The sequence below is a fragment of the Pteronotus mesoamericanus genome, unplaced genomic scaffold (genome assembly GCF_021234165.1).
Source record: "Pteronotus mesoamericanus isolate MK-2021 breed Mesoamerican mustached bat unplaced genomic scaffold, CSHL_Meso_final scaffold_167, whole genome shotgun sequence".
NCBI lineage: Eukaryota > Metazoa > Chordata > Mammalia > Chiroptera > Mormoopidae > Pteronotus > Pteronotus mesoamericanus.
This window is the reverse complement of record NW_026555308.1, coordinates 16,865,176-16,891,283: the sequence shown is the minus strand read 5'-3', so window position 1 is coordinate 16,891,283 and position 26,108 is coordinate 16,865,176. Positions and strand designations below refer to the sequence as shown.

At 44.1% G+C, this 26,108-nt stretch overlaps 1 protein-coding gene across 3 annotated transcripts in view; it reads left to right on the top strand.

Annotated features, from left to right (window-relative positions):
* Positions 1-26,108, top strand: part of GALNT17 (polypeptide N-acetylgalactosaminyltransferase 17) — a 413,010-nt gene that overhangs the window by 190,297 nt on the left and 196,605 nt on the right. For 2 of the 3 annotated variants that reach the window (XM_054589692.1, XM_054589691.1), the window contains exon 3: positions 4,777-4,943. The exons of the other annotated variant lie outside the window; for it this stretch is intronic. In XM_054589692.1, coding sequence (XP_054445667.1) covers positions 4,777-4,943 — 167 coding nt within the window. The remainder of the gene's footprint in view (positions 1-4,776; positions 4,944-26,108) is intronic. 3 annotated transcript variants of the gene reach the window in all.

Below are 26,108 nucleotides of genomic sequence, written 5' to 3'. Positions count from 1 at the left end.
CACAGGTACATCGTCAGCCCTGGCCCCTATAGGTCCTGGGGCTCTCTGACCCTGGGGTCCTTTAGCTAAGCTTCTGATAACTCCCTGGGGGCACCACCTGAGCTAGCACCCACCCAGATTCACAACCAGAATGCCAGGATCTTTGCCCATGTTCCCACTGGCCTTGCTAACCCTGGGTTTTGAGGAGCTGGTCTCTGCTCACCCACATCCCACTTGAAGGGAACTCCCCTGGTCTGTCAGCCCCCAGCAGGTCATAGGCATGGTGCAGCTGCCCACAGAGGGCTGTCTCTCTCTCTCCTCATCAGGCCTTTTAGGGCAGAGAAAAGGGAGCTGAGGCTCAGATAGACTGAGAAACTTAGCCACGGTCCCCCAGCTAAGAAAAGACTGGGTTAGAAATTTTGTGGTGTGTTGTCTGCTGCAGTTACCACACTTTGCCCTGGTCTGACAGGAGCATTCAGAAGAGTTTAAACATCAAATGGTGAAGTTCACATCCAGGCACTCTTGCCGCAGACTTGCTGTGTGGCTAAGGGCAAGTGACTTCACTCTCTGTGCCCCAGTTTCCTCCTCTGTGAAATGGGGATGATAATACTGCCTACCTCATTAGGTTGCTGTGAGAATTAAATGAGACAGTGCAGGACATGGAAGCTCCCAGCAGTTTCTGGCATGTAGGCTACTGTGTATGTGTTGGTTATTGCTGTCATCATCATTATCTGTAACCTCCTGGGTCTTCTGAGCCTCACTGCATCTAAATGCATTTTTACAATGGGGAAGTTTGAGGATATCTTTTTTTTTTTTCAAGTTGGCAAACTGGATCACAGTGTTTCTTGATACCTCTTATCTGTACCACACTGGGGTTGTATAAGCTGTTTCCTTAAAAGGTGCTCGTGGACAGGGATCCACTTATGAGAAGGTGTGGCCTACTCTTGGGGCTTTGATTTCTTCCCTGCTGGAGGCCTCAGCCCTTGACCTCCTCCAATTCAACTGTGATTTTTACTGGTGTGTTTCCAGTGGTGTTCCGGTCTCCTGGATTCCTCTTCTTCCTCACCATCAGTGAAGTAGAGCGTGAGTGCTTTTGGTACTAAGTAAAGTCAATGTCAAGGGCTTTGGGGTGATGGGGAATAAAGGAGGGGGAAACAGACATCACCTGAAGGCATCAAGAAAGCATCTCACACATAGGGATAGTTGGAGAGACAGTCAGATAGACAGATGTAAGGCGTCTAAGAGACCTCACTTGGTCTGTTGATAGCTTTCTTTTTTCTATGAGAACAGCTTCACAAGAACCTCTGCCCTGGGAGCTCTTTGAGGAGAGGAGCCTGCTCTTCAATTTCTTTGTAGCCCTCTCTTCCTGGAGCACTGACTGACGTTGATCCAGACCTTTTTTTTTTTTTTCTCCTCCAGAGGATTGTTTAATGCTTACTGACTACTTAGTGGAAGGAATTTGTGATTTCTGGGACCCAGATCCAAGTCTGCTTTGCTAGAGGAAGTGTACAACATGCACACACATACAGGCATGCACATGCACTGCTATAGATTCTGAGGTATTTTGTCATTTCTGTGGTGTGCCATCCTCTCCTCACTCCCTGCATGTCTTTCAATCTGGGATCTGTTCTTTTATCCCCACACCCTCCCGGAGTACTCTTACTTACCCGGCTTTTGCAGTAGAAAACATGTCCAATTCTGTATGTTCCATTATGTAGAAACAGAGCTGGAAGGCAAGCTGAGCTGAATTCTGCCTTCCGCAGGTTCCCCTGCCCAGACTGCCTGGCACTGGCCACCCCTGGGGCTGCCCACAGAGCACCATGTGCACCACTGGGGCCCTGGGACGGAGCATCTTCTACCCCGTCCGCTCTGCAGGAACTCAGGAGTGAGGGGAGGGGCTTCTGTCATGCAAGCGCCGGTCTTCAGGCTGTGGAGTACCCAGATACGTGTGTTGGCAGGGACCGCCCGAAGGGTCATCAGGCCACAGCGACAGTTGTCTCAGCACCAACTCCTAGGTGCAGAAGCCCTGTCTGTCCTCTTCCTCTGTGCAGTCTCTGGTATTTCTGTGGCCCTTGAGCCTCTCTCTTTCTTTGCACCATTCGCCCTAAATCTCCCTCCCTGCACTCATCTGCTGCCCTTTTGAACACTGGGCGTTTGATTGGAAGTAATGTTGTACCTGTCAGTAACCACTTCTTATAGAAGGTGGTTAAAACTTTAGTTGTCCATCTCTCCAGGGTATTCCACGTGTCTTCTATGCATCAGGCAATAAACTAGATTAGAGATTTTTTTTTTTTTTTAAGGCAGAGCTACCACCCTGGAGTTTAAGGGCCAACAAAAATAATGCTGGTTTTATAAAAATGACTATATTTATATTTTCTGCCTATGGTGAGGCCCTGAGGATGGCTGGCACAGGAGAGGTGGGTGAATCGTAAGCTGGCCAAGGTTGGGGACCTGGGCCCTGTTGGGGAAGAGAGTCCTGGGTGGGTCCTGCAGGAAGGGCTTGGGTTGAGTGAAAACTCTGGAAGCCTGGCCAGTGGTGATGGAGAATATACGAAAGGAAACAGAGGAGCTGGAAGGGAGGATGGAGGGGCCAACCAGGCAGACCATGTCTTTCCATTAGTTGTGATGTTGCATTTTCATGGGGCTCTCAAAGTCTGGTCTCACTTGATCCTTATGAGGACCCTAGCTGGTCACCCGAGCTAAGTACGGTGAGGGTTTTTGTTTTTGGTTGTTTTTTTTTTTTTTTTTTGGTGACAGTTTTAGAGGTGAAAAAACATGAGCGGTGTGCCCAGGGTAACGTGTCCAATGAGTGACAGAGCACTTCTCACTTCTGAAATCCCACATGATTTACTGAACGGCCACTTTGACTCTTGAAGAGGCAGGGGCAGCCCCTCACTCTCTGTTCCCCTGAGGCTCCCAAGTTTCCATTTCAGGAGGGGGAATTGTCTGCTCTGGCCAAGAGACTTGACTCACCACTCGGTCTCGATGGCAGTATGACCTCATTGCCTGTGGCTGGAGAAGTCGGTGCAGGTACAATGCAGTCTGGCTGTTTACATCTTAATTTCAAGGGCCAGAAACTGTTAAATACAAAGGACCAACGAAACAGGCCCCAGGAGTGAATGCTCAGAGTAGTTGCATGTAGAAGTAGTTGCATGCGTGTGCTCACGTGTGTGGGCTGATGAGTAATGGGCTGAGAAGGAGCAGCTGCCAGCCTGCCAGGCTCCGGATGACTGCCAGCCCCCAGTCGAGGGGGCTCTGAGGGATCTTCCAGAGTGCCCTCCTCTCTCGGATCACCACACAGTAAATGAGATCATTCCCGCCGACTGCCCAGGAGCCCGTCAATAACCATTCTAATCTCCCTGGTTGCCCCAGAAGTGAATTTACAGCGATGTGGTAAAAATGAGGCTGCATGATCAATGGATCCCTGGACAGTCTCTTCCAGGAGACACAAATGTATACTGTAACAAAACTTTATTTTCTTCCGAAAATTGCCTGCATGATTAATATGGCCCGACATAGGCCAAGCTGTTAAGCATAAAAAAGAGCCGTATTTCTTGCTTCTTCAGCGCTCCTCTGCTCACTCCATTCCTTCCTCTAGTTGCCTTTGTTTCACTCTCTGGCACATTGCGCTCTACATTGTGCAGAATCCTGCATGGGAAGGGGGATGCGTGGAAATGCACGGGCTCTGGATTCCAGTCCACTTTGTTTCCACTTGGTATTTCCAATGTGGCTCAGACTGAGCATAAAACCAAATTCCTGGTGTTCCCCGGACAGAGTGTGTGTGCTCCTCTGACTGAGCCATGCGGGGCACGCTCTTTGGGTGTTCTGCCATCTCTGACGTCGCCAGTCCTCTGTCCCTTAGTCCAGCCTGATGAAAAGGGTTCTCCCCTTTCACCCCTGTGTTTGGGCATAGGGGAGTCACTGGGTCCTAGAAGGGAGGACCTCTTAGGTAGGTGGTATCATCTCCTGCCCCCAGGGAAGTTCTAGGAACACTGGCAAGAAGAGTTGGGGTGTGCCAGGCAGCACGCTCCTACGCAGGCAGAGGACCCGCTTCCTTGGTTATGATTCTTTGCACGTGCCTTTTATATCTCCTAGAATGTAAGCTCCATGAGGGCGGGGGTCTCCGGTAGAGGTCTTAGTACATGTTCCTCCAGAAAAAGACCCTCAGACAAAGATTTGAGTGCACTAGTTTATTTGGAAGGTGGAGAGGGGAGTGGGAAGGAGGACTGGGAAGGGAAAGCATCTCCCCAAGGGGATGTCATGCGGATTGTTAGTGTGGGTGACAGGAGCTTCATCCCCGGGAGACCCTGGGAGCCCACCCCTCAGAGTCAACTTGTGTAAAGGCTGAGGGAGTTGGGATGTTTATGCATCAACCCCCTGTGTTCTCTAGATGAGAGCTGATGAGGGTGAGTAACTGCTTAGGTGACATCAAAACAAGGGAGCTCCAGACAGTAAAATGCAGATGTCTTGAGTCTACAGTTGGGCAGGTGGGCGCTGACAGGTCTAGGGGGTACATGTGGGCGCCGCAGCCTGTGGTACAGAAGATGTGTGCCCAAGACTGATGTTTCCCATCTTGTATGGGGTCGTAAATTTGGGAGAAGTGGGGCTGGATTGCTTAACAGTCTCCTTCTTAGGTTTTGTTCTCAGTCCTTAACCGAGAGATGTAGAGGGCACCAGTGACTTGCACCTTGGGAGGGCGTGTGCGAGGATCTTCGGGCTGACATCCTTACTGCATCCAGCCACAGCCCTGTGTCTTCCTCCTTCCTCTGACCTCGCTCCCCCTGCTCTCCTCCCCAGGTGTAAGGAGCTGAAGTACTCCAAGGAGCTGCCCCAGATATCCATCATATTCATCTTTGTGAACGAGGCCCTGTCGGTGATCCTGCGGTCAGTCCACAGTGCTGTCAACCACACACCGACACACCTGCTGAAGGAAATCATCCTGGTTGATGACAACAGTGATGAAGGTATGGGGGTGGCCGGCCCGCGCAGGTTTCTTGGAGAGGAAGACGCAGACTCACGGTATCAGGAGGGAGAAATGCCACTTCATTCCAATGTGGGCCCTGGTGTCTTGGTCTCCTCTTCCTGGGAGATGTTTGAGAGGACGTAGTCTAGGCAAATACAGGTTCATTAGTCCACAAGTCCTCCAGGGCTCTAAGGATAAATGGCTGGTTATATATGTAGACTAATTTTCTCTCTTCCTGTTACTAAAGGAGATGGCATCGAAGGGCTGAGTGTATCTCTACTGCCCACCCGAACCCCATCTCTGTTGTCCTTTTCTGAGAGGCAAAAAGAAAGTGAAATCCTGTCCTGTGATGGGAACTATCATCTTACCTCAGAATTCACCTCTGGGCCACAGTGCCCACAAGGACTGTAGATGGAAATGGCAGGGTTTGCAGGTCTTTGAGAGTTCAGGGATGTTATGAATAATGGCTCAATTTAAAAATATGAAGCAAGCAAATACTGGATGGCAGTAGCAAAAATCCTTTGAGATCTTTGGAGATGAAGGCCTGGTGTCCGGTGGTGGCTGAGGTGGGGTTGGGGGTGGGGCAGGGGTTTGGTTTGGCTAATTGTGGCTTTGAATGGACTCATAGCCCACAAACTCCACTATACTTACTGCAGGAAGAAACGCCCACAAGCTGACAATAGGAGAGACAGCCAGCCAGTGTGCACGCTTAAGCCAAGGAGGCTTATCTCTGAGCTACTGCAGGGTTAAGGGGCAGGCTAACCCCCCCTTGCTCTCAGCATGCCGAGTACAGGAAGACTACCCTGTGCGCTCCCAGTTGGGAGAGACAAGGAGGTGGCAGGATGAGCCACAGGTTCTGTTTGAAATTGGAAATCCTCAGGAGCTCCAAGGTGAACTTACCATGTTCCATTGGCCCAAGAGTGGACTTCCCCTGTCCCTTCTGAACAAGCATTACAGTTACCAATGAAGGGCCTGAGGGCGCCTGGACTGGGCAATATGCCGCTCAGGGCACTGCCCTCTCCAGGGCCTGCAGGTTAGGAGAAGAGACAAAAAATTCCCTTGCTGAACTTTTCACATGCCTATTTTTCTCCTTTGACCTCTGGCCATTTAATTATCTATAGATTCTTCTAAAACTAATATTGAGTGTCTTCTTGTGAGAAGGAAGTTTTTTTCAGTTCCTTGAAGCCTCTAAGTCATCCGGCAAAGTCTCTGTCCCTGGCTGGCTCACAGCACCCCTCTCTGCAGTCCATTGCAGACCTCTTGCTTCAGCAGTACTTTCAGACCCCTGCAGGGAGTCCCTGCTGCTACCCGCCACCCCTCACTTGCTGGCTAAGTCCCACTCATTCCCCAGGTATCTGTATGTGTTGCATCCTCGAAGCCTCTGCTGATATCCAGGCTCGGTGCTGCCTCAGCACCCTGTACCTCACTGTAGCACATGGTACCACCGTGGCTTGCACATCTGCACCCCAGGTTCTGGGCAGCGCTCTGCTCCTCAGGGCCTGGCTGGTAGCTGATCCTTGGGCAAGGGGCTAGTGGCGGAGTGGCCGAAGGTGCCACTCAGAAGAACTGGCAGACCTAGAAAAGAGAGGGAACTGCAAATGCTGGACTGAACTGGTGTGAGGACTCACTGCGGGTGGGGCTCCCTCTCCCAAGGAAATCTCCACTGAGCCCGACCAGAGAGGAAAGAATGGACAGCCAAGCCAGCCCCCACCGGAACACACACTCCTGAGAGCGGGGGTCTCCAATAGATGCCTTAGCTTGGGTTCCCCCCGAGACAGACTTTGAGAGAAAGGATTGAGTGTAAAATGCAGAGGGGAGTGGGAACCTAGGACTGGGAACAGAAGGCCCCTCAAAGGGCGTGTCATGTAGATTGCTACTTTAGGTGGCAGGAGCCTCATCCCAGGGGGACTCTGGGAGCCAGTGTAAAACCTACCCCTCAGAGTCGACCTGCGCAAGAGCTGAGGGAGCCAGGGTATTTATACACTGTTAGCATCAGATACTTTCACATGGGAACCTTCTGGAGCCCCATCCTGGAGGAAGTTCAGCTTCAGAAGATCTGGGGTGGAGTGGAGGGATTTGCATTTCTTGCAAACTCCTGGGTGATTCTCCTGGAGAAGGGACCACACTTTGAGAACCACTGAGTTAAGTATCATTTCAGTGGTTCACAGTTGAAGTTTAATGAAGATGTTGAATGGGTGAGAAAAAGCAGGGAGGGGTATTTGGTCAATTCTGATCATAAAGTTAAGTCCCATTCATCCTTCTCTGTCCCCCCTCCAAATACCTAGGGGACCAGGTGTGTGCTCTATTAATGCCATTTCTCTTTTTCCTTTCTCCAGCTCTAGTTTCTCTATTTTCTTCCAAGCCAGAAGTGCCTTCTCTTTAATGGGAACAGAAATTTAACATTTTTTTCTTCATTGAGATTTTCCTTGTGACTAGTGAGTTTTGTAAATGTTCTCTATATACTTGAAAAGATCCTCACACTGTAATCATGGAATTGAATTCCTGCCAGACATCAATTATGTGTATTTAGATGGACTGAGTTTATCTTTGTAAGTCTTTGTGATAATGGTGTTTTAACATCACCTTGTGCAATGACTGTGCCTTCCTGTAATCCTAATGTTTGATTTCTATATCTTTTCAGTTTCTTTGGCAACATAGATTTGTATTTGCATGGCTTCATTATTAGTGGTGGTTGTTACCATTATGTAATGCTCCCTTTATCTTAAAAAAAATACCTTTTTTTCTTGCCTTGCATTTACTTCGTCTAGCATTAATAGTTTTATCCCTGCTTACCTTCTGTTTTGAGTTGTTAAAACATTTTTCCCCAGCCTTGCCATTTTTCTGATCTTAAAAGTAATGCATACTCTTTGTAGGAAAATTTAAATGTATCAGAAAGCACATACTGGAAAAAAACAAATACTGTGAGACTAGCCAGAGGCAACTGCTCATTTGCCGATGTTCTCACCCTCTTTTAATGCACATTTTACCTAGTCACGATGGTATGGTGAAAAGAAGTTAATGTTCTCATTTTCTCCCTGAACTGTGAAGCATGACATTTCCCTTTTTATTAAAAAAGCTCCAGGAACATCATTTTAATGAGAGTGGAATGGTCTATTCTCAGGCTGGTCAAGACTGGCACAAGTGGGAACAACAGCCCCTCCCACTTCCATATGTTATCACATCCATTCAAGATAAAAGGCTTTTTCAGAAGAGAAGAAAAAGATTGCTTCAGGTAATGTGTGAATGAAGCCAGGTGACTGGATCTGTGTACACAGGCAAGTAATGATCTTTCCCTTATTAATTTTTTTAAGTAATTTGTTTTATTAAGCTTGAATATTGACATTGGCCAACGTGAAGCCCATGTGAGGCACGATTCTTTGTACTCTTGTACGTTAAACTGAAAGCACTCAGGCACAATTTGCCAGTGATCGCTGCTCACCAAATCCAGTGGGTGCCTCCTTGCTCCTGTCTGGCCACGTTGGACGTTGTCGGCAGCTTCCTTCCTGGCATTCTTCTCTTCCTGAGGCCTTGCACTACTCTGTTCTGATTCTCCTCTTGCCTTCCTTCTCCTTAGCTCCCTGCCTCCACTGAGATCTCAGCACTCATGATCCTCGCCATCGGGACACCGGGTAGTTCCTACACTGTGTATGTTCTGATCCTCAGATCCATCCCTTCAGCCCAGAGCCTCTCCGTCTCTCCCCTGAGTTCCAAACCTGTGTCCTCTGTCTTCTAGATGCTGCTCTGGGCCCCCCTGAAACCAAAAGTTTAGTTGGTCCAGTGACTGACTGACCACTTTCCTCTCAGTCTCAGAATACTGTTTCTCGTCATTTATTTCATGTCTCAGTGAAGAGCTTCACCTTCTCGGGTATTTCATCATCAAAGACCGGAAGTCTTCCTCCTCCCTTTCCCAGCAGCATCCAGTCAGTTATTCTTGAGTGTGGTCTTCCTAGGCCATATCCCAAGCCACTGGTTTTTTTGTTCAGGCCTTCGGCATTCATTGCTTTGAAATTGTTTTGTGAAGTTAAGGGTACACAGAATTATATTAACTGCTCCTGACATTCCCATACCTTTTGTTTATTTTCCCTTATTTTAATTAAGATATAATTCATATAACATAAAACACACTACTATCATATAAGTGCACAGTTCAGTGGTTTCAAGTATATTCAAAATGTTTTGCAACTATCGCCTCTATCTAATTCCTGAATATTTTCCCAAAAGAAACCTTGAATCTTTCAGCAGTCTCAATTGCTTGGGCAACCATTAAAGTATTTTCTGTCTCTATGAATTTGACTATTCTGGACCTTTGGTATAAAGGAAATCTACAGCATGTGGCCTTCTGTGTCTGGCTACTTTCATTTAACTAATGTTTTCTATGTTCATTCATGTTTTAGTATTTACAAGGACTTCTTTCTTTTTATGCTTAAATAATATTTTGTTGTATGGCTATGGCACATCTTATTCATTCAGCAGTGGATGGATATCTGGATTATTCCCAGTTTTTGGCTATTAGGAATAATACTGCTATGAACATTCATATATACATTTTTATGTGGACATGATTTCAGTTTCCTTGGGTATGTACCTATGCATGAAATTTGTGGACCATATAATTCTGTGGTTAATTTTTTTAATCCACAACCACTGTTTTTCATAGCACCTGAATTATTTTCTATTCCTACCAGCAAAGTATGAAGGTTCCAATTTCTCTACCTTCTCACCAGCACTTAATTTCATTATTCCTTAAGTCACAGCCAGCCTAATGGGTGGTATCTTGTAGGCTTATTTGCCTTTCCCTAGTGACCAATTATTTTAAGCATCTTTTATGTGCTTTAATCAGTCTTATTTGGAGAAATGTCTATTTAAATCCTTTGCCCATTTGAAAATGGCTTATTCGTCTTTTTATTTTTGAGTTGTAATTGTTCTTTATATATTCTGGGTATGCACTCTTACCAAATATATTCTGTATTTTTTTTTTTTGCAAATACATCTTTAAATATTTTCTTCCTTCTACGAGTTGTCTTTTCACTTTCTGTTCCTTTCTTTTTTTTAAGATTTTATTTATTTATTTTTAGAGAGAAGAAGGGAGGAAGAGGAGAGAAACATCAAAGTGTGGTTGCCTCTCATGAACCCCCTACTGGGGGGCCTGGCCCACAACCCGGGCATGTGCCCTGACTGGGAATCAATGTGCCCTTTGTTTTGCAGGCCAGCACTCAATCCACTGAGCCACACCAGCCAGGACAGTCTTTTCACTTTCTTTCTTTTATTTTTTCCATATACTTATTTTTTATTGAAGTTGTTAATGTTGCAGAGTTCTTGTACTACCAAACATGCCTGGGAAGTCAAAGAAAGAAATGGTACAATGGACAGCCTATCCACCCATCATATAGTATATTAAAACTTGATTCATGTGATTTTGATAATTTCACAATCTTCTAAAAAGTTGTAACAAGAATTGGCTTTAAATCTCCTGAAAGTCTTCATATTTCTAGTACATTATGCCATTAAATAAGCTCCACATATCCATCTCAGTTCATTCCTCAAGAACACAATCCTCAACAAAATTTTCTGGAAAAAAATGCATATCTCCAGGGAAAATATGTGGCTCAGGGGCCAAGTGATTTGTTAAGATTTTTGGTTCCCAAATTAAGTCTTCAGTTTAACCAAGAATCCTGTTTCTCACTTAATCATCCAACCTCTCCTTGGCTTGCTCAGCAGCTCACCTGAACACATCGAAGGCAAGCATCCTGGTGCCGCCTAAAATGACACCAACGTTTTTACCCAGAAATGGTTGGCAGCTCCTGTCAGGGGATCCTGTAACCCCCCAAGGAGCCCGTTTCCTGCATTGACACTTTTATCAAGACTAAACTCCCATGAGGTACCACCTCACACCGGTCAGAATGGCCATCATAAACAGATCAACAAACAACAGGTGCTGGCGAGGCTGCGGAGAAAAGGGAACCCTAGTACACTGTTGGTGGGAATGCAGACTGGTGCAGCCACTGTGGACAGCAGTGTGGAATTTCCTCAAAAAGCTGAAAATGGAACTGCCTTTTGATCCAGTGATTCCCCTGCTGGGATTATACCCTAAGAATACCAAAACGCCAATACAAAAGAACCTATGCACCCCAATGTTCATAGCAGCACAATTGACAATAGCCAAGTGTTGGAAGCAACCTAAATGCCCATCGGTAGATGATTGGATCAAAAAGTTATGGTACATATACACAATGGAATACTATGCAGCAGAAAGAAAAAAAGAACTACTAAACTTCGCGACAACATGGATGGAACTGGAGAGCATTATGCTAAGCAAAATAAGCCAGGGAGCGAAAGACAAATACCATATGATCTCACCTATAAGTGGAACCTAACCAACAATACAAAGATGCAAGGAAAATAAGACCAGCAACACTGAAAGGAAAAGAAACCAACAGAGACAAGAGGGAAGGAAGGAGGGGGGGCGGGGAAAAGGAAGGAAAGGGGAAAGTCAAGGAACATATAGCAAGGATTCATGGACAAAACCAAAGGGCAAGAGCTGAGGGAGGGAGGGAGGGAGGGAGGGAGGGGGCAAGGGAAAGTGGTGGGGGGTAGGCAGAGACAAATGTATTTGAAAATAAATAAATAAATAAATAAATAAATAAATAAATTGTAAAAATTGAAAAAAAAAAGACTAAATTCCCACAGAAATATGCTCACATATCAGGACAGTTTCACTCACCCGTTTGCTTCACTCTTGCAAGTCTGCAACTCCCACCATTTGGATAAGGAATTTATTAGAAAGAAACCTAGACTCTGCATCAAGTGGTCACATACCACTTTGAAATACTTCTATTGGACAAAAGATACAAAACTAAGAAGTTACCAGACTATCTCATTAGATGGAAAGACACTTCTCGGTAATCCTGAATATCTTCCTGAAGTCCCTTTTAAGGACTAAAAATTACTGGATAGTTTAAGCTATAATTATTAAAAACAAGTGCTACATCACCTGTCTTTCATCCCTTTCCAAATCAACAGCATAAAGACACACCAAAAGATTAATGAACAGAGACCCTGGGATAATCACTGCACCTATACAATGTCCAATAACTTAAACATTTGGGCACAAGTATATCTGCAATTGTCAAGGATCATGCAAGATCCATGAAGCCTAAGTGGGTTTTAGGTTGAGGTTCTGCTCGTGTTGCTTCGAACTTAATACAACAGGTCAGTGAATCCCTTGGCCTGAGCAGAAACCGCAGTTAACTTTACAGTTTAGACCTGATTCAAGGAGGCTTTAGCAGCACCTGTCTCTTCACTTTCTTGATAGTGTCCTTTGATGCAAAAAGTTTTTAATTTTGATGAAGTTCAGTTTGTTTATTCTTTCATTGGGTGTCATATCTAAGAAATTGTTGCCTAATCCAAGGTCACAAAGATTTATGCCTGTTTTCTTGTAAGAATTATATTGTTTTAGCTCTTGCATGTAGGTATCTCTTGACTGTAAGTTTGTGTTGTATGTGGTTTGAGTTAGGTGTCCAAATTTACATTTTTCCATGAGGATATTCAGTTATTTCAGTACCAGTTGTTGAAAAGATTATTCTTTCCCCACTGAAGGGTCATGGCACCTTTGTCAAAATCAATTGACTGCCAATGTGAGAAGGGTTTATTTCTGGGCTCTAATCCCTGTTTCATTGATCTAGGTGCCTATCCTTGTGCCAGCACCACAGTGTCTTGATAACTGTTCATTTGTAGTGAGTTTTGAAATCAGAAAGTGTGAGTCTTCCAACCTTGTTCTTCTTTTTCAAGATTGTTTTGTCTATCTGGGTCCTGTGTATTGATATATGAAATTTAGGACCAGCTTGTCCATTTCTGCAAAAAAAAAAAAAAAAAAAAAAAAAAAGCAATGTAATTTTGTCAGGGATTGCACCAAATATAAAGGTCAATTTGAGGAGTACTGTCAACAACAATATAAATGCTTCCAATACATGAACATAGAGTGTCTTTCTATATACTTAGGCCTGCTTTAATCTCTTTCAACAATGTTTTGTAGTTTTTAATATACAAATATTTTACTTCTTTGGTTAAATTTATTATTAAATATTTTATTGGTGCTATATTAAGTGGATTATTTTGGACTGTTCATTGCTACCATAGAGATATGCAACTGATTTTTGTGCATTGATCTTATATCTTTTTATTTTTCTAAACTTTTGTATTAGTTATAATTGTTTTTTGTGTGTTAATAATAGCTTTGTGTATATTCTTTAGAGCTTTCTATATATAATATAATCCCATCTTCAAATAGAGTGATAATCTTACTTTCCAATCTGGACGCCTTCTCTTTCATTCTTTTTGCTTTTTGCTTAGTTCTCCTGGATCCTTTATTTTTTTTTTAAGTGTACTTATTAATAAATGCTTATTAACCTACCAGGTCAAGAACAAGAACATTGATGTATACAATTTTTTCAGAGTTTATAAAAGCCTCTTCTGGAAAAGACAGCTAAGTCATGAGACAGCTCAGGGAAACATGGGCTCATTCCAGCGGGGACTTCTGGCAGGGCTATTGTGTGAACCCGGTACTGGGTATAAGGCAAAAATCTGGATAGGTGGAATGGCTGCTCTGTGATTTCCACCTCTGACCTCCAGGAGGAGGCCAGAGCAGATCATATCTGAGGGATGAAGTGAGTGTCCTCAGCTGATCTAAGCAGCAGGCATGTAGAGAGAGCTCACACTTACCCTGTGTTCAGAACATCCAATTATAGAACAGAATGGGGACAATCCGTCCTCACTCAGACATCATTTCATTCATCAGGACAGCAGAGATGACAAAGATTGAGTGTTGGTGAGGATACAGAGAAAAAGGCACTCTCATACACTTTTTGTGGGTCGGTACCACGCATCTGGAGAACAAATTATCAGTTTATATTAGAAGTCCTTGTCTTATCCAGTCTATCCTTAGCCTACAGTGAGGTAAGTTTGCAGGAGAGATCATAATTACAACCCTAAGTGTGTCTGCCTTATGTCGCACTGCTCTGCTGTGGACGCGCAGCCCTGGGGCCCGTGCACCCTTGTCACTGTGGATCTTCCTTCATCCTGCTCCTGGGCGTCTCCTCTGCTCCCCTCCTGTGCTGGATTCCATGCCTCTCATTTTCTTGGTTTATATGCTTATTTTGGTGAAACACACAATGAGAAGCTTCTTAAGAAAGCCTTCAAGGGAGATTAAAATCTCATGAGATCACCTATGTCTGAGGAAAGCTCACCTTCTTTCAGAATTTTGATGGTTTTGTTTCATTATCTTCCGTTTTTCAAGTGTTTTTTTAAAAAGCACCAGTGACATCCAAATTCCTGATTCTTTACATTTTCTTTTTCCTTTCTTGAAGCCCATGGAATCTTCATTTTGTCCCCAGAGTTTTGGAATTCACAATGATGAGCTCTGGGGTGGATCAATTATCGTCCATTGGGCTGGGCATTTAGTGGCTTCCTTCTGGAATCTAATGTCTATCAGTTTGGGGAAAATTTCTTGGAATATGGAATTAATAATTCCTCCCCATTTTTTTCCTCTCTTTCAGCATCTCCCATTTTCTATTATTAAACTTCCTAGATTGAACCCCCAATTGTCTTATTTCTTTTCTGCTATCATATCATTTGCTGTGCTTTGCTTGCTTGCTTTCTTTAGTTTTATCTTTCTTCCCTTCTATTCCGTACTTTTTTATTTCTGCTATCATGATTTTATTTCCAAGAGCTTATTTTTATTCTCTGAAAGTTCCTTTTTATAGCATATTGTTCTTATTTAATGGAAGCAATATATTTTTATCGCTTGGAGGATATTAATAATGTTTTGTTTTTTTAGGTTTTTTTCACTACATAGTCTGTTTTCACAAGTTCTTTTTTCTTTTTGTTGTTTAGTTCCTATCTCCCACATTGGACGATTTCCTTGGATGCCCAGAGAACCTGTTGTCTATTCATGATTCCCTCTTTCTTAAAAAGTGATTAGACAGCCCCAGGGGCTGAGTGAAGGAAAATAGAGAGTTATTGTTTAATAGATATACTTTCAGAAGATGAAAAAGTCCTTGAGGTGGATGGTGGTGATGGTTGAACAGCAGTGTGATCATACTTAATGCTGCCAAACTATACATTTAAAAATAATTAAAATGGAAAATTTAGCATTGTATTTCTCTCTCTCTCTGCCCTGCCCCCCTTCCCCAACCTCGAGAGCTTGCGTGGGACTTCCTGGCTTCCACCACACACAGGTCTGACACATCTGTCCCTGCGGTTGCCCTGGGAATCTGCTTTCCAGCTTTCCCAGTGTGTGGTTGGTATCTCTTATGTTTTCCCTGACCTGGAAGGTTATGGGTTTATTATTATTTTTTAATCCCTCTACCATAGTTTTCAGTGGCTTTTGAGGAGAGGACAATGTCAGATGCAAATTCTTTATTTTCTGAAAGTTCCATATTCATTTTTAAGAACTTTTATGTGCGTTGACAAATTGTTCTCCAGATATGTGGTACTGTCCCATGATAAGTGTATGGAAGTGTATCCTTTGTTTCCCTGCTAACACCAAATCTTATTAATCTTTGTCATCTTTGCTGTTTTGAGGAGTGAAAATTGGCATATCATATTTAAATCTGCATTTTTTTAATATTAGTGATGATAAACACTTTTTCATATGCTTAACTATATTTATGTTTTAGGGATTTGTCTGTTAATAACCCCTTATTCCTTTTTCTTTTGAGCTATTTATCTTTATGTTATTGATTTTTAAAAAATTTGTATAAATTAAACTCCTTTATATTAATCTTATGGGTATTTCTCTCAACTTGTGCTTTTTTACTTTAATTTGTTTAAAGTGTTGGGGTTTTTTTTGACAAACATAAACTTTACATTTTATATAGTCAAATCAGTTTTTTCTTCTGGTGATTACCTAGGAAAGTCATTCATTATTCCTAGATGGTACATATATTCATGTATGTTTTCTCAAAGATAGATATTTGTTTTAAAAATAAATTCCAAATCAATGAAATATTTTTATGTTGAGACATGAGAATCTTAACTCCGAGACTCTTGTCTCAAAGTCTGGTTTTCTCAATCTATTTAATAACCCATTCTTTAAGTCAGTGGATTTGAAATTTCTTGCTTTCCTCCATGACGGCATTTTAGATTTGGAACCACTGAGGCTGAATCACATGAGGTGAGGACTGCTTGGTTGGGAAGGAGGATGAGGAGGAGGGAGGGGTCAAAGAAGATGCCCAGGGCCCTGGCTCAGGTGACAAGGCAGGTAGTGATGCTGTTCATCAAGAAAAGGAATGTGGTAGGCATGGTGGGGCTGGGAAAGGGATCAAGTTCACTTTCTTAGATATGTTAAGTCCAAATTCATGTGGAAGTTTAATGTGCCTTCAAGTCTCTGGGGTAGCTTCAGCCCCTGAGTTCCCCTTAAAATAAGTATTAGAGGCTTCTTCATTTCTACTATTATAATTCTAAATGAAATTTTAAGTAAATCTTATCAATAGTTTTTAACCACTTCCGTTTTATTTTTTTAAACTTGCCTCATTACCTTCTTTGTGCTTAATCAATAGCACATGGAGGAAAAAGTGGAATCAAATCCCGTGTGGTCTTGGCCAAGGTACTTGCCTTTTCTGATCTTCAGTTAATTGGGGATAATAGTGGATTTTCTGCAGGATTTAAATTATGAGGTTTAGAGATAATACTTGCAAAAACCCATAGTTCAAACCCTGGCAGTATATTAAAAGTTGTGACTGTTGAATATGCTTATGGTAATATTTGATTTGCTGGCTCCAGCTCTTTACTCAACACTCTACTTCTGTCTTACTTCCTCTGGGAAGCCTTCCCAGATTTCCCAGCTGTGGCCACGCTGGGGACCCTTAGCCTCTGCTCCAAGGGCACCAGTGTGTAGTTTGGCTTGGCACTTGGCATTCTGTATTGCATTTGTGTACTCGCTCATCTCTAAAACTGGAAGACCCTCAAAGGCGAGAACGGTAGCTCTTTCTGTGCTGTGTTCCAGGGCCTTGCATCTGCTAAGTTACAGTGATTGCTGAATAGGTTAATTTATACTGCACATATGCCGATTTCTTTTTTCTACTTTCTCTGACATCATCTTGGGAATTTTTATATTTGCCATTATTGTGCATATTTTGGCTTCTACTCTATAGTTGTTTTGGTTTAGAGCTCCAACCTGCCTATCTCCAGTAGTTATCATTCAGGTTTCTCAGTGATGGGCAGCTGTACACCTTGTCACTGACATTTCCCTGTGGAGTGAGCACACCTGATCAAGCTCTTCTCTGGGGTGGTGTGTTCAAAGGTTGAAAGCAGGAAGGCTCAAGTTAGGAAACTTTTTAGAGAGAAAGGATATACCCTCTGGACTTTCAGAAGGGATTTTGGAGAAGCACACTGGCATTGTTTGCTTTTCTTCTTGGTTTATAATTGCAGAGATAGGAGGAGTCTTGTGTTTTGGGAAGATAACGTTTTTCCTGTGTTGTTGAGGCTCCTAGTGAAGTAGCCAAGAGACACCTCGTTATCGCACATTTCCATGCCGGGCCAGGCTTCCCTATTAGAACATCACCTGCCTTTCCCCCTGCCTGTAAAGAGCTTCCTAATCAGAAATAATACTTGTTTTTGTCCCCAGCCAGATCACTGCAGTGTGACAGCATTTGCTCTGTAGGTCTGTAATCACAAATGGGTTGTGCATTTACATTTCTTCTTGTGTGTTTTTAGGCCATGCAGAGGAGAGGATAAGAAGGAGAATGTGTATCTTTACACAAGAGATAACACGAGAACCCCAGCTAAAGCTTCACATGCTAACTGGCTTAAAAGCAACAACAATAACAACAACCAGAAAACCTTGTTATTTTTAAATAATTATAAATTTGCAAGAAGTTGTAAGAATATACAAGAGGTCTTATATACTCTTCACTCAATTTTCTCCAGTAGTAACATCTTATAGAACTCTAGTACAGTATCACAACCAGGAAGTTGACTTTGAGCAATGAGAGCTTCCTCTGATCTCACCAGTTTAACGTGTGTGTGTGTGTGTGTGTGTGTGTGTGTGTAGGTAGGTAGGTAGGTAGGTAGGTAGTTCTGTATAATTTTATCACATGCGTAGATTCCTGTAACCACTACCACAACTGAAATACAGAACAAAGCTTCCCGATTCTATTCCTTTATAACCCACCCCCCATCCCTATCCCCCTGACCCCTGACAACCCTAAATTGTTCTCCATCTCTTTGCTTTTGTTACTTAAGAATGTTCTATAAACTGAGCTATACAGTACATAACCTTTGTGATTAGCTTCTTACACTCAGCATAAGTTTCTTAAGGTCCACGCAAGTTGCTGTGAGCCCCACAGGTTCGTTCCTCTCTATTTCTGCCTGGTGTTCCATGGTTTGGGTTTGCTACGGTTTGTCTAACCGTTCTCCTGTTGAGGGACATTTGGGTTGTTTCAGTTTGGGTTTTTTACAAATAAAGTTGCTGTGGACATTCATGTGCAGATGTTGGTGTGAAAATAAATTTTCATTTCTCAAAAAATAAGTACCCAAGAATACAATTTCTTGAATTATGGTAAACACATGTTCAAGCAAGCTCTATATGATTATTTATTCTGTTCATGTGACACCTCTCTAAAAAAGACTGATTAATTTGTAATCTTCCAGCCTCACCTCTAAGAGGAATGGGTTGCATTCCAGCAGCACCGGGAATAATCCAAAAAGTATCCTGAGATTTTGGCCTGTAATTAAACTTTGGGTGCCTGTTAGACTGAGACCCAACAATAAAAGAGTGATAGAGGGTCCAACACAACCCAGAGACAGGAGTGAGGCCAGGCGGGGAAAGTCAGCCCCAGGCACTGCAGCACTGCCAGGGTCCTCTGTTCTGGGGCTCTGCTGTCTCTGAGCCCCTCCTTCCCTGCCATCTCCAGTGCTCCAAGCCATCTGGAGGGGAATATGGCTGCAGAGACAGCAAAAAATTGATATTGTAATGACAGCTTCAGGGACTGCGGAAGGACAGGAGCATCTCTATAGAGGAATCCAAGGGAGGAGAAATGGTGCTTTGGTCCATGTTAGATGCCCTTTCTTGGACCGGTCGGCTGTGAGCAGGAGGGCGGAGTCGTGCACAGAACCGCCACACACTGGTAACCATGGGGCAGAGCTCCAGAAAGGGAGGGGCTGAGTGGACAAGCATACCATGGACTCCTAATGTGGCAACATCAGTGGGATTTGCATGTGGTATTTCCACAAGTAGGGGAAATAAATGAGGCCTTTGTGAAGGATGTGGCACTTGAGTTGGACTACGAGAGACAGAATTTAGATGTGCAGAAGTGTGAGGAAATGGCCGTGGTGGTGGGTGGGGAGCCCAGGGATTGAGTTCTAGAGGCAGAGAAGCTTGGGGCATATAGACGGGAGTGTGCAGATAGGATCAATATGTAGGCATTGATGGGCAGATGAGAGGTTCAGAGAGAGAGTCCCATTCAGAGAGGAAGGGCCTTGCTGGGCCACTGGATTGAGGAGGGACAGTGTGGAAAGTCTTTTATGTCTTCTGACAAGGCTTAGAGCAGGAAGGATATGGAAGGCTCCTTGAACAGCCCTGCCAGGGACAGGATCCGTGAGGCTGACAGTGAGTTAGAGGGAGAGGTGGGGCCAGGAAGCCCTGGGTTTGGCAGAAATAGTTGTCAGGAAGGCCGTTCTCATCTTTGTTCTTGGAAGAGCAGCATTGGAGCTTTCATCTTATTGTATTGAAAACGTGAGGCGACGACATTGACATGAGTGTCTTTAAATCACTGTAGCTGTGAGCTCTGGTCAGCTTCCTGGAGAGAGGCTCTTTGGCCTCAGGCTGTGCTCTGGGGTCTGGGAGGGTCTGTGCAGGAGACCAGCACTCAGCCTCAAGCAAACCCTTTAGGAAGGGATGGCTGCCTTCAGAATCATGAGTCCTGCTCGGCCACTAATTTCCTTCTTCTCTTAAGCACTTGAGGGTCAGCTGTCTGCCCTCAATGGGGCCTGCTAGCTAATTATCCCTGTAGGACATCCAGGAACAGCTGAGGCTCTGGGGCGCATGAGAGCAGGCATGACAAGCCTTCCCCTTCCCTGGACCAACTGAGCACGTGTCCCCTTGGGTCTTGTCCACACCCTCTGACACTGGGAAAGGGTCATGAGTACCTATGTTTAAAAACAAGATGAAATTCAGAGAGGCGTATTCCTTACCTGTGGCAGCACAGCCAGAATTTACAGGAGCCAAAGCCCCAGCTCTGGAACCAGGCATCCTCCCTGCTCCCCCAACCCCCTGCAAACCTTCCTCCTGTCTGTGCTCCCCCTCCCTTCCAGTCTATCACCGAGTCTCTTCCCTGCACCCTCCTACACCCTTATGATTCATCTCTTTGTTTCTCAAGACATCTCTAGTCTCCCTTCACCTAGATAAAAAATTATATGCATAATAAAAATAAGTAAGAATTCTAAGCATTATTTAGTGCTTGCTACATGCCAGACACTGAGCTAAGCACTTAACGTGTTTTATCTTATTTAAATACCCAAACTGCCCTATTGGGTAGGAACTATTATTATCCTTATTAACTATTTTCCCTGATGTCATGCAGCAGCTCAAGATGAATGCTCCCTGCCCTCCCCCGTTGACCCCGGCTCAGTGTAAAAGCACATAATACACCTGGCCCCGTAGTACCCTTCTTCTCAAGACGTTTCCATTTTCATCTTTTTCTATCAAAACATTCCTGCCATGTGCACTCTTCATACACACCTAAAATCAGTAGCATTTTTGTGCATCTTTAGCCCAAATGAATGCGAAGCGTGGGAATGTCAGGTGCAATGGTGGGTTTGTATTAGCAGAGCTGCTATTCAGCCAGCATGTTTGGGTTTGGCAGTCCAGGCGGCTTCTGTTCTGACTCGTCAGTGCCTGTGTATGGTGTTCTGGTTGTTAGCTAGCCTGATAGTTTCCTGGGTTAGAAGAGACATAATACGTTATACAGGCCTTTGGGACCCTAATAAGAAGCTGCTCTTTGTAGAACACCTTTATGCTACATAACACTTTAATGGGCACTGTTTTGTGTGAGCATGCATAAAATCCTTGTGCCTGGGATCCACGCTGTTTTTGACCTTGGAAAATTCAGGGCTCTGGATACAAAAGTCCCCCAGCGCTAGAGAAGCGTGGACTGACCAGATGCCTTGCTCTAGTTATTCCATTTCTGGCTGCCAACTGTGTTTAAAGAAAAGTCAAATGGCCAAGCGCCGAGATGTGACCCTGTTCTCTCCAGGAATTCACGTGTCTTGTGTGCTGTTTTGCCCCCCACCCCGCCACCTTAATGACTGTGACTTTTGCTATTTCAAGCAAGAGGTTTGCTAGCTTCAGAGCATTCAGAATCAATACCGCAGCAAATAAGAAACATAATGAAAGAAAAACACACTGGAGCCTATAGGCAAATTTTATCGCTTAAATTCACATGTTATTATTAGAATCAGCTGCAAATACCAGACTTTCAACTGCCTTTTGATGGGGCAAGATAAGAGAACACTCCCGTAATTTGGGGTAACCGCTTGGAGGAATCACCTATAGGCATTATGCTGTTTGTTTATCCATTGGTTTGGGCTATTTGTATCTATTTTTTTAAAGGTGAAATTTAAATGGAAGAAGCAGTGGAGAGGAATTTCTTAACAAAAGAATTGAAAACAGAGATGACTTTCTTTTTCAAGCCGCCTCACATGAGTGCACAACTCCGTGTGATATATTTAGTTTAACAGTTTGGTATTTGCACCTCACATCTCTTTTCTTACTTCTTTTCGTCTCTTGCTTTCTTTTGTCCTTGCTTTGATCTCACTGTGGACTCACCTTTAAAAATGCTTTCATACACAGCAAAAACATCCTTTTTCAATCTTCCCCGTTCTTCCTGAACTTCCTTGTTCTCACCTCTTTCTTTGTTCCCACAGTCAGAACATGCATTATATAATCCACAAGGCTAAGAGATGCTCAGAGAATAAAAAATTCACTAGAGCTGCCTCCCATGTTATTTCATCCTGCTTTTTCACATGTGCCCTTCCTCTCCATCGCTGCCCTTAAAGGCCAGAATTTCAGAGCCAGACAGGCTATGCAGTGGAGATGGAACCATGGTTCTTGTGTCCCTGTTGCCCCGCCAGAGTTTGATGGGACTGCCTGGAGGAGTTTGAAGCCAGTGGGTTCTCCCCGATGCCCGCCACATTTGAGCCCCTCAATCAGCCAGGGGGCTTCTTCCCCGGCAGACGGCCGACCGTGGTCAGAGGACAGCTGCTGGGAGAGGCAGATGCGTGTGGCAAGGCCAGAGCACCAGTGTGGGGGCCTGAGAGTTACAAGGAGAGCCAGTTCCAGGAGAAGCCTGGGTCTGGCCTCGACTTCTGACATACAAGGTGAGGTTCCACATGAGCAGAGAGACAGCTTCAGGTTTCACACCATCACATCCACGAGAATCAGAGGCAGAATGACAAGGAGCTTGGCACATTGCCAACAGGCTTTCCTCAAGGTCTTTATCTTCTCTGTGCCTCAGTTTCCTCACTCTTAAAACAAGGCTAATACTACCCTTTACCTTACAGAGTCATTATGATGATAAAAAGTGTTGATATACGTCAAGCAGTTATGACAGTAAGTCGCACTTAATTAGGACTCAGTAAATGTTAAAACAAAAATTGCGGAATGTTGTGAGTTTGCAAGATAGATTATTCTCTGGTTAAATACGAAAGGGGAACTAATCTGAAGAGTGTTTTGGAGCATTTCATGATTAGTTGATGTTTTGAGACAGCTTGGTTAGCAATTCTGGGATATAAATATTTCATTTTAGATACAGGCAGGTGTGGTATTTAAAATGTTTGAAAAGTAGTGATCGTCAGCAAAAAAGGAACTTGGCATCAGGGAAGTCAGCCTCACCAAGGTGTAACAGACATGAAACTTACGCTTTGGGACCCTTCCCTTGCAGCGCCCCTTTGAGGCCCTCCGGGGGAGGGGAAAGGCCGAACAGTGTATTCACATGTGCATTTGTTTTTGTGGAATTTACAGAAGAGAGGTTTTTTTTCTTCTTTTTCTTAAAGAAGCTCCTCCAAATTGTATAAGCGTCAGGTCCCACAAAACCTGCATTAAATTCCAGAACCTCCTAGTTCCATTTGACAGATAAGGAACCAAGATACAGCATAACCAATCATCAGGTTTCTCCACCTTCCTTTTTTTAATTTTAAAAGATATTTTTTGAATTAAAAATTTCAATCGAATAAACTTGATGTGTAACATTGTGTCAATTTAAGGTGCACAGTGTGTTACATTTATATATTGTAACATGATTGCTGATGTAGCAGTATTTATCACATTACTTAATTACAGATGTTCCTTCACTTACAATGAAGTGACAGCCGATAAACCCATTGTAAGTTGAAAATATCCGAAGTCAAAAATGCACTTTATACACCCAGCTTACCAAACATCATAGCGTAGCCCAGCCTACCTAAAACATGCTTACAACACAATGCCCAGGAAATGCTGACAACACAGTACACTGTAGAGAGTGGGAGGTGTGCCCTCCTGGTCGCTGGCTGGCTGGGAGCTGTGGCTCGCTGCCTCTGCCCAGCATCACGGGAGAGTGTCGTACACCATATCACTAGCCCGGGAAAAGACTAAAATTCAAAATTCAAAATACACTTTTGCACCATCAAAAGTTAAAAACTTGTAAGCTGGGCCATCGGAAGTGGGGGACCATCTGTGTAGTGCAATATTATTGTCTATATTTATTTGACAGAGCATTAGAGCCCTGTGGCTTATTTACTACTTGTTTTAAGTTTGTAGCCTTAAACATCATCGATCTTATTCTCCACTCCACCTCTCCACCTGGTAACCAACATTTTACTCTGTGTGTTATAGGTTTCATCTTTTGGGTCACTCATGGGTGATATCGTACAATACTTGTCTTTCTCTATTTGAAAGATAATTTTTAAAAATTCGTTATTGGCCTTTGTGTGGCTACTTTTATGCATTTATTTTACTAGTTATTTCAAACATAAAGATATTACCAGGCATACCTGAAATTTCAAGTGTGTTAAGTCAGATTTCTGTGTTCTTTCTATGGCATCATCCTCACATGTATACAATATTGAATATTTTATATATCTGGTTTAAAAATACACAGCGGAATTGTAGAGCATGATGAGTAATGTCTGTGCTGAAACTCTGTGTCAAAAGCCACATTTTCCCCTGAGCTATATGTTAAGGTCTTCAAGCTGAAAGATCCCACCAAGGAACCAGGGAGCTGGAGGAGAGGGATGAACACAGATCCAAGGTCAGAACCCCCTTCACTGAGTCTGGAGGAGCTTTGGGAGTTAGCTTCTCTGATCCCCCTTTTGGTTATCTGGTTACTGGAAGTCGGGGACCAACAACCAAAATGGAGATCAGAGAAGCAGATGGGCAGCAGAACATGGAATCAGAACTTCAGCAAGGCCTAGGGGTTTAAATTCACACCTAAATTTCCCTTTACCTCTTCCTCTCCACCTTCAAACCTGACCAAGGCTTACAGACATAAAAGCCACATAATGTGTGTTTCCACTTTATGAAATATCCAGGAGATACACATTCACGGAGACCGAAAGCAGATGGGTGAGCTCCAGGGCATGCGAGCGGGTGGGCGATGGGAAGTGACTGCTTCCTGGGTGCAGGGTTTCCGCTGGCGGCAATGACAAAGCTCTGGAACTGGACAATGCTTAAAGTCGCACCACATGGTGAAGGTACCGCGCGCCACTCAATCGTAGCCTCTAACATGGTCAAAATGATCATTTTCAGGCTGAGTGTATTTGCCTGCAGCAAAAGCAATGAAAAAAAAGAAGAACAGCCAGTGATTTTGAGAAGCTTTGGGATTGTGTGAGAAGCCTCTGGAGGGCTGGTCAATCCCACTATGGCCACTAAATTAGAAACTCTTAAAGCAGCTCTGGAGACCTGCCTTTTTGCCAGCTCCCAGTGGGTTCCCAGGTAGGGGCCACACTCTGCGGAGCACTGGCTTTGAAGCATCCATCTTTTGTTCTTGCTATGCATGCTATGTTCTTGTCCTAGCTGTCACAATCTGTGCTTTCCCAGCTACAGTGTGCCCAAACCTTGGCAACTGCTGGCAGGGAGAAGGGTTGGTACTCGTAGCTGTGGTGGTGCCATTGGCACTGATGGTGGCAGAAATAATACTGGGAGAATTGTAGCGCTGGCAGCAGTAGTAAGAGGAATAGTGAGAGTGAGAGCAGTCACCATGGACATACCTGCGGGACTCGCCTATGTAGAGGAGGGCTCCATACAGGTGTAGCCCGCAATCAGAATCCCAGTTTTGGAAACGACAAAGACAAACCCTCATTATATAGATTGAGGTCATCTCTAAGGGGCTTAATCTTGCAGATGAGTCAGGACAAGAAGGCCCAGGGTGTAGGAAAAGCAGAGATGGGCAGTGGCAACACCGGGATTCTGGAACACCTGCTTGGCCTGGATGAGTCCTCTTCTACCCAGGGGCTGATTCATTGCAGGTAGGGCCGCGTAGGGGGCCAGCTCTAAGCCAGACCTATCCAGAACGTGCTCACCAGAACAGCAGCAGCAGCAGGCCCTTGGAATTTATTAGAAAGGCAAGTTCTTGAGTCATACCCCAGACTTGTCAGTGATGCCGGTGCAGGTTAAAGTTTGAGGAACTCTCGCCTAACCTTAGACTGATTCTCCCAAGTGTCCTTACCTTGAGGGAGAATTAGGACATTCAATGACGTCTCATCGTCATGACTTGATAACCGTGATGGCTGAGAGATATAAATGTTGTTGGTGGAAATCAGGCTCTTCCATGGGATCGCGAGGAAAGCATTCCGAGGACCCACGCGTGGAGATTGTCGTGTGGCAAGATGGTTTATTTGTCTAGAACTCTGCCCCTGGGTTCCCAGTGTCCCATTTCCCTCCGTCCCACCATGGAAAAAGTCCAACCGTGTCCTCAGTAAGGCCAAAACATAGGCCAGTGTCCAGAGTTTCCGCTTCATATTAAAGCTTAGTCCTTTGGAGCCCATGCAGTTGGCTGTGGGCCCCGGTGGCTGCTAAACCCTCTTGGTCACGTGCTCCCAGGTGAGAGAGAACACATGAACGCATGGGGTGAGTGCCTTATCGGGTGGGTGAGAGAGAGAGAGCACACGTGAGTGAAAGTGAACGCTTTTTTTG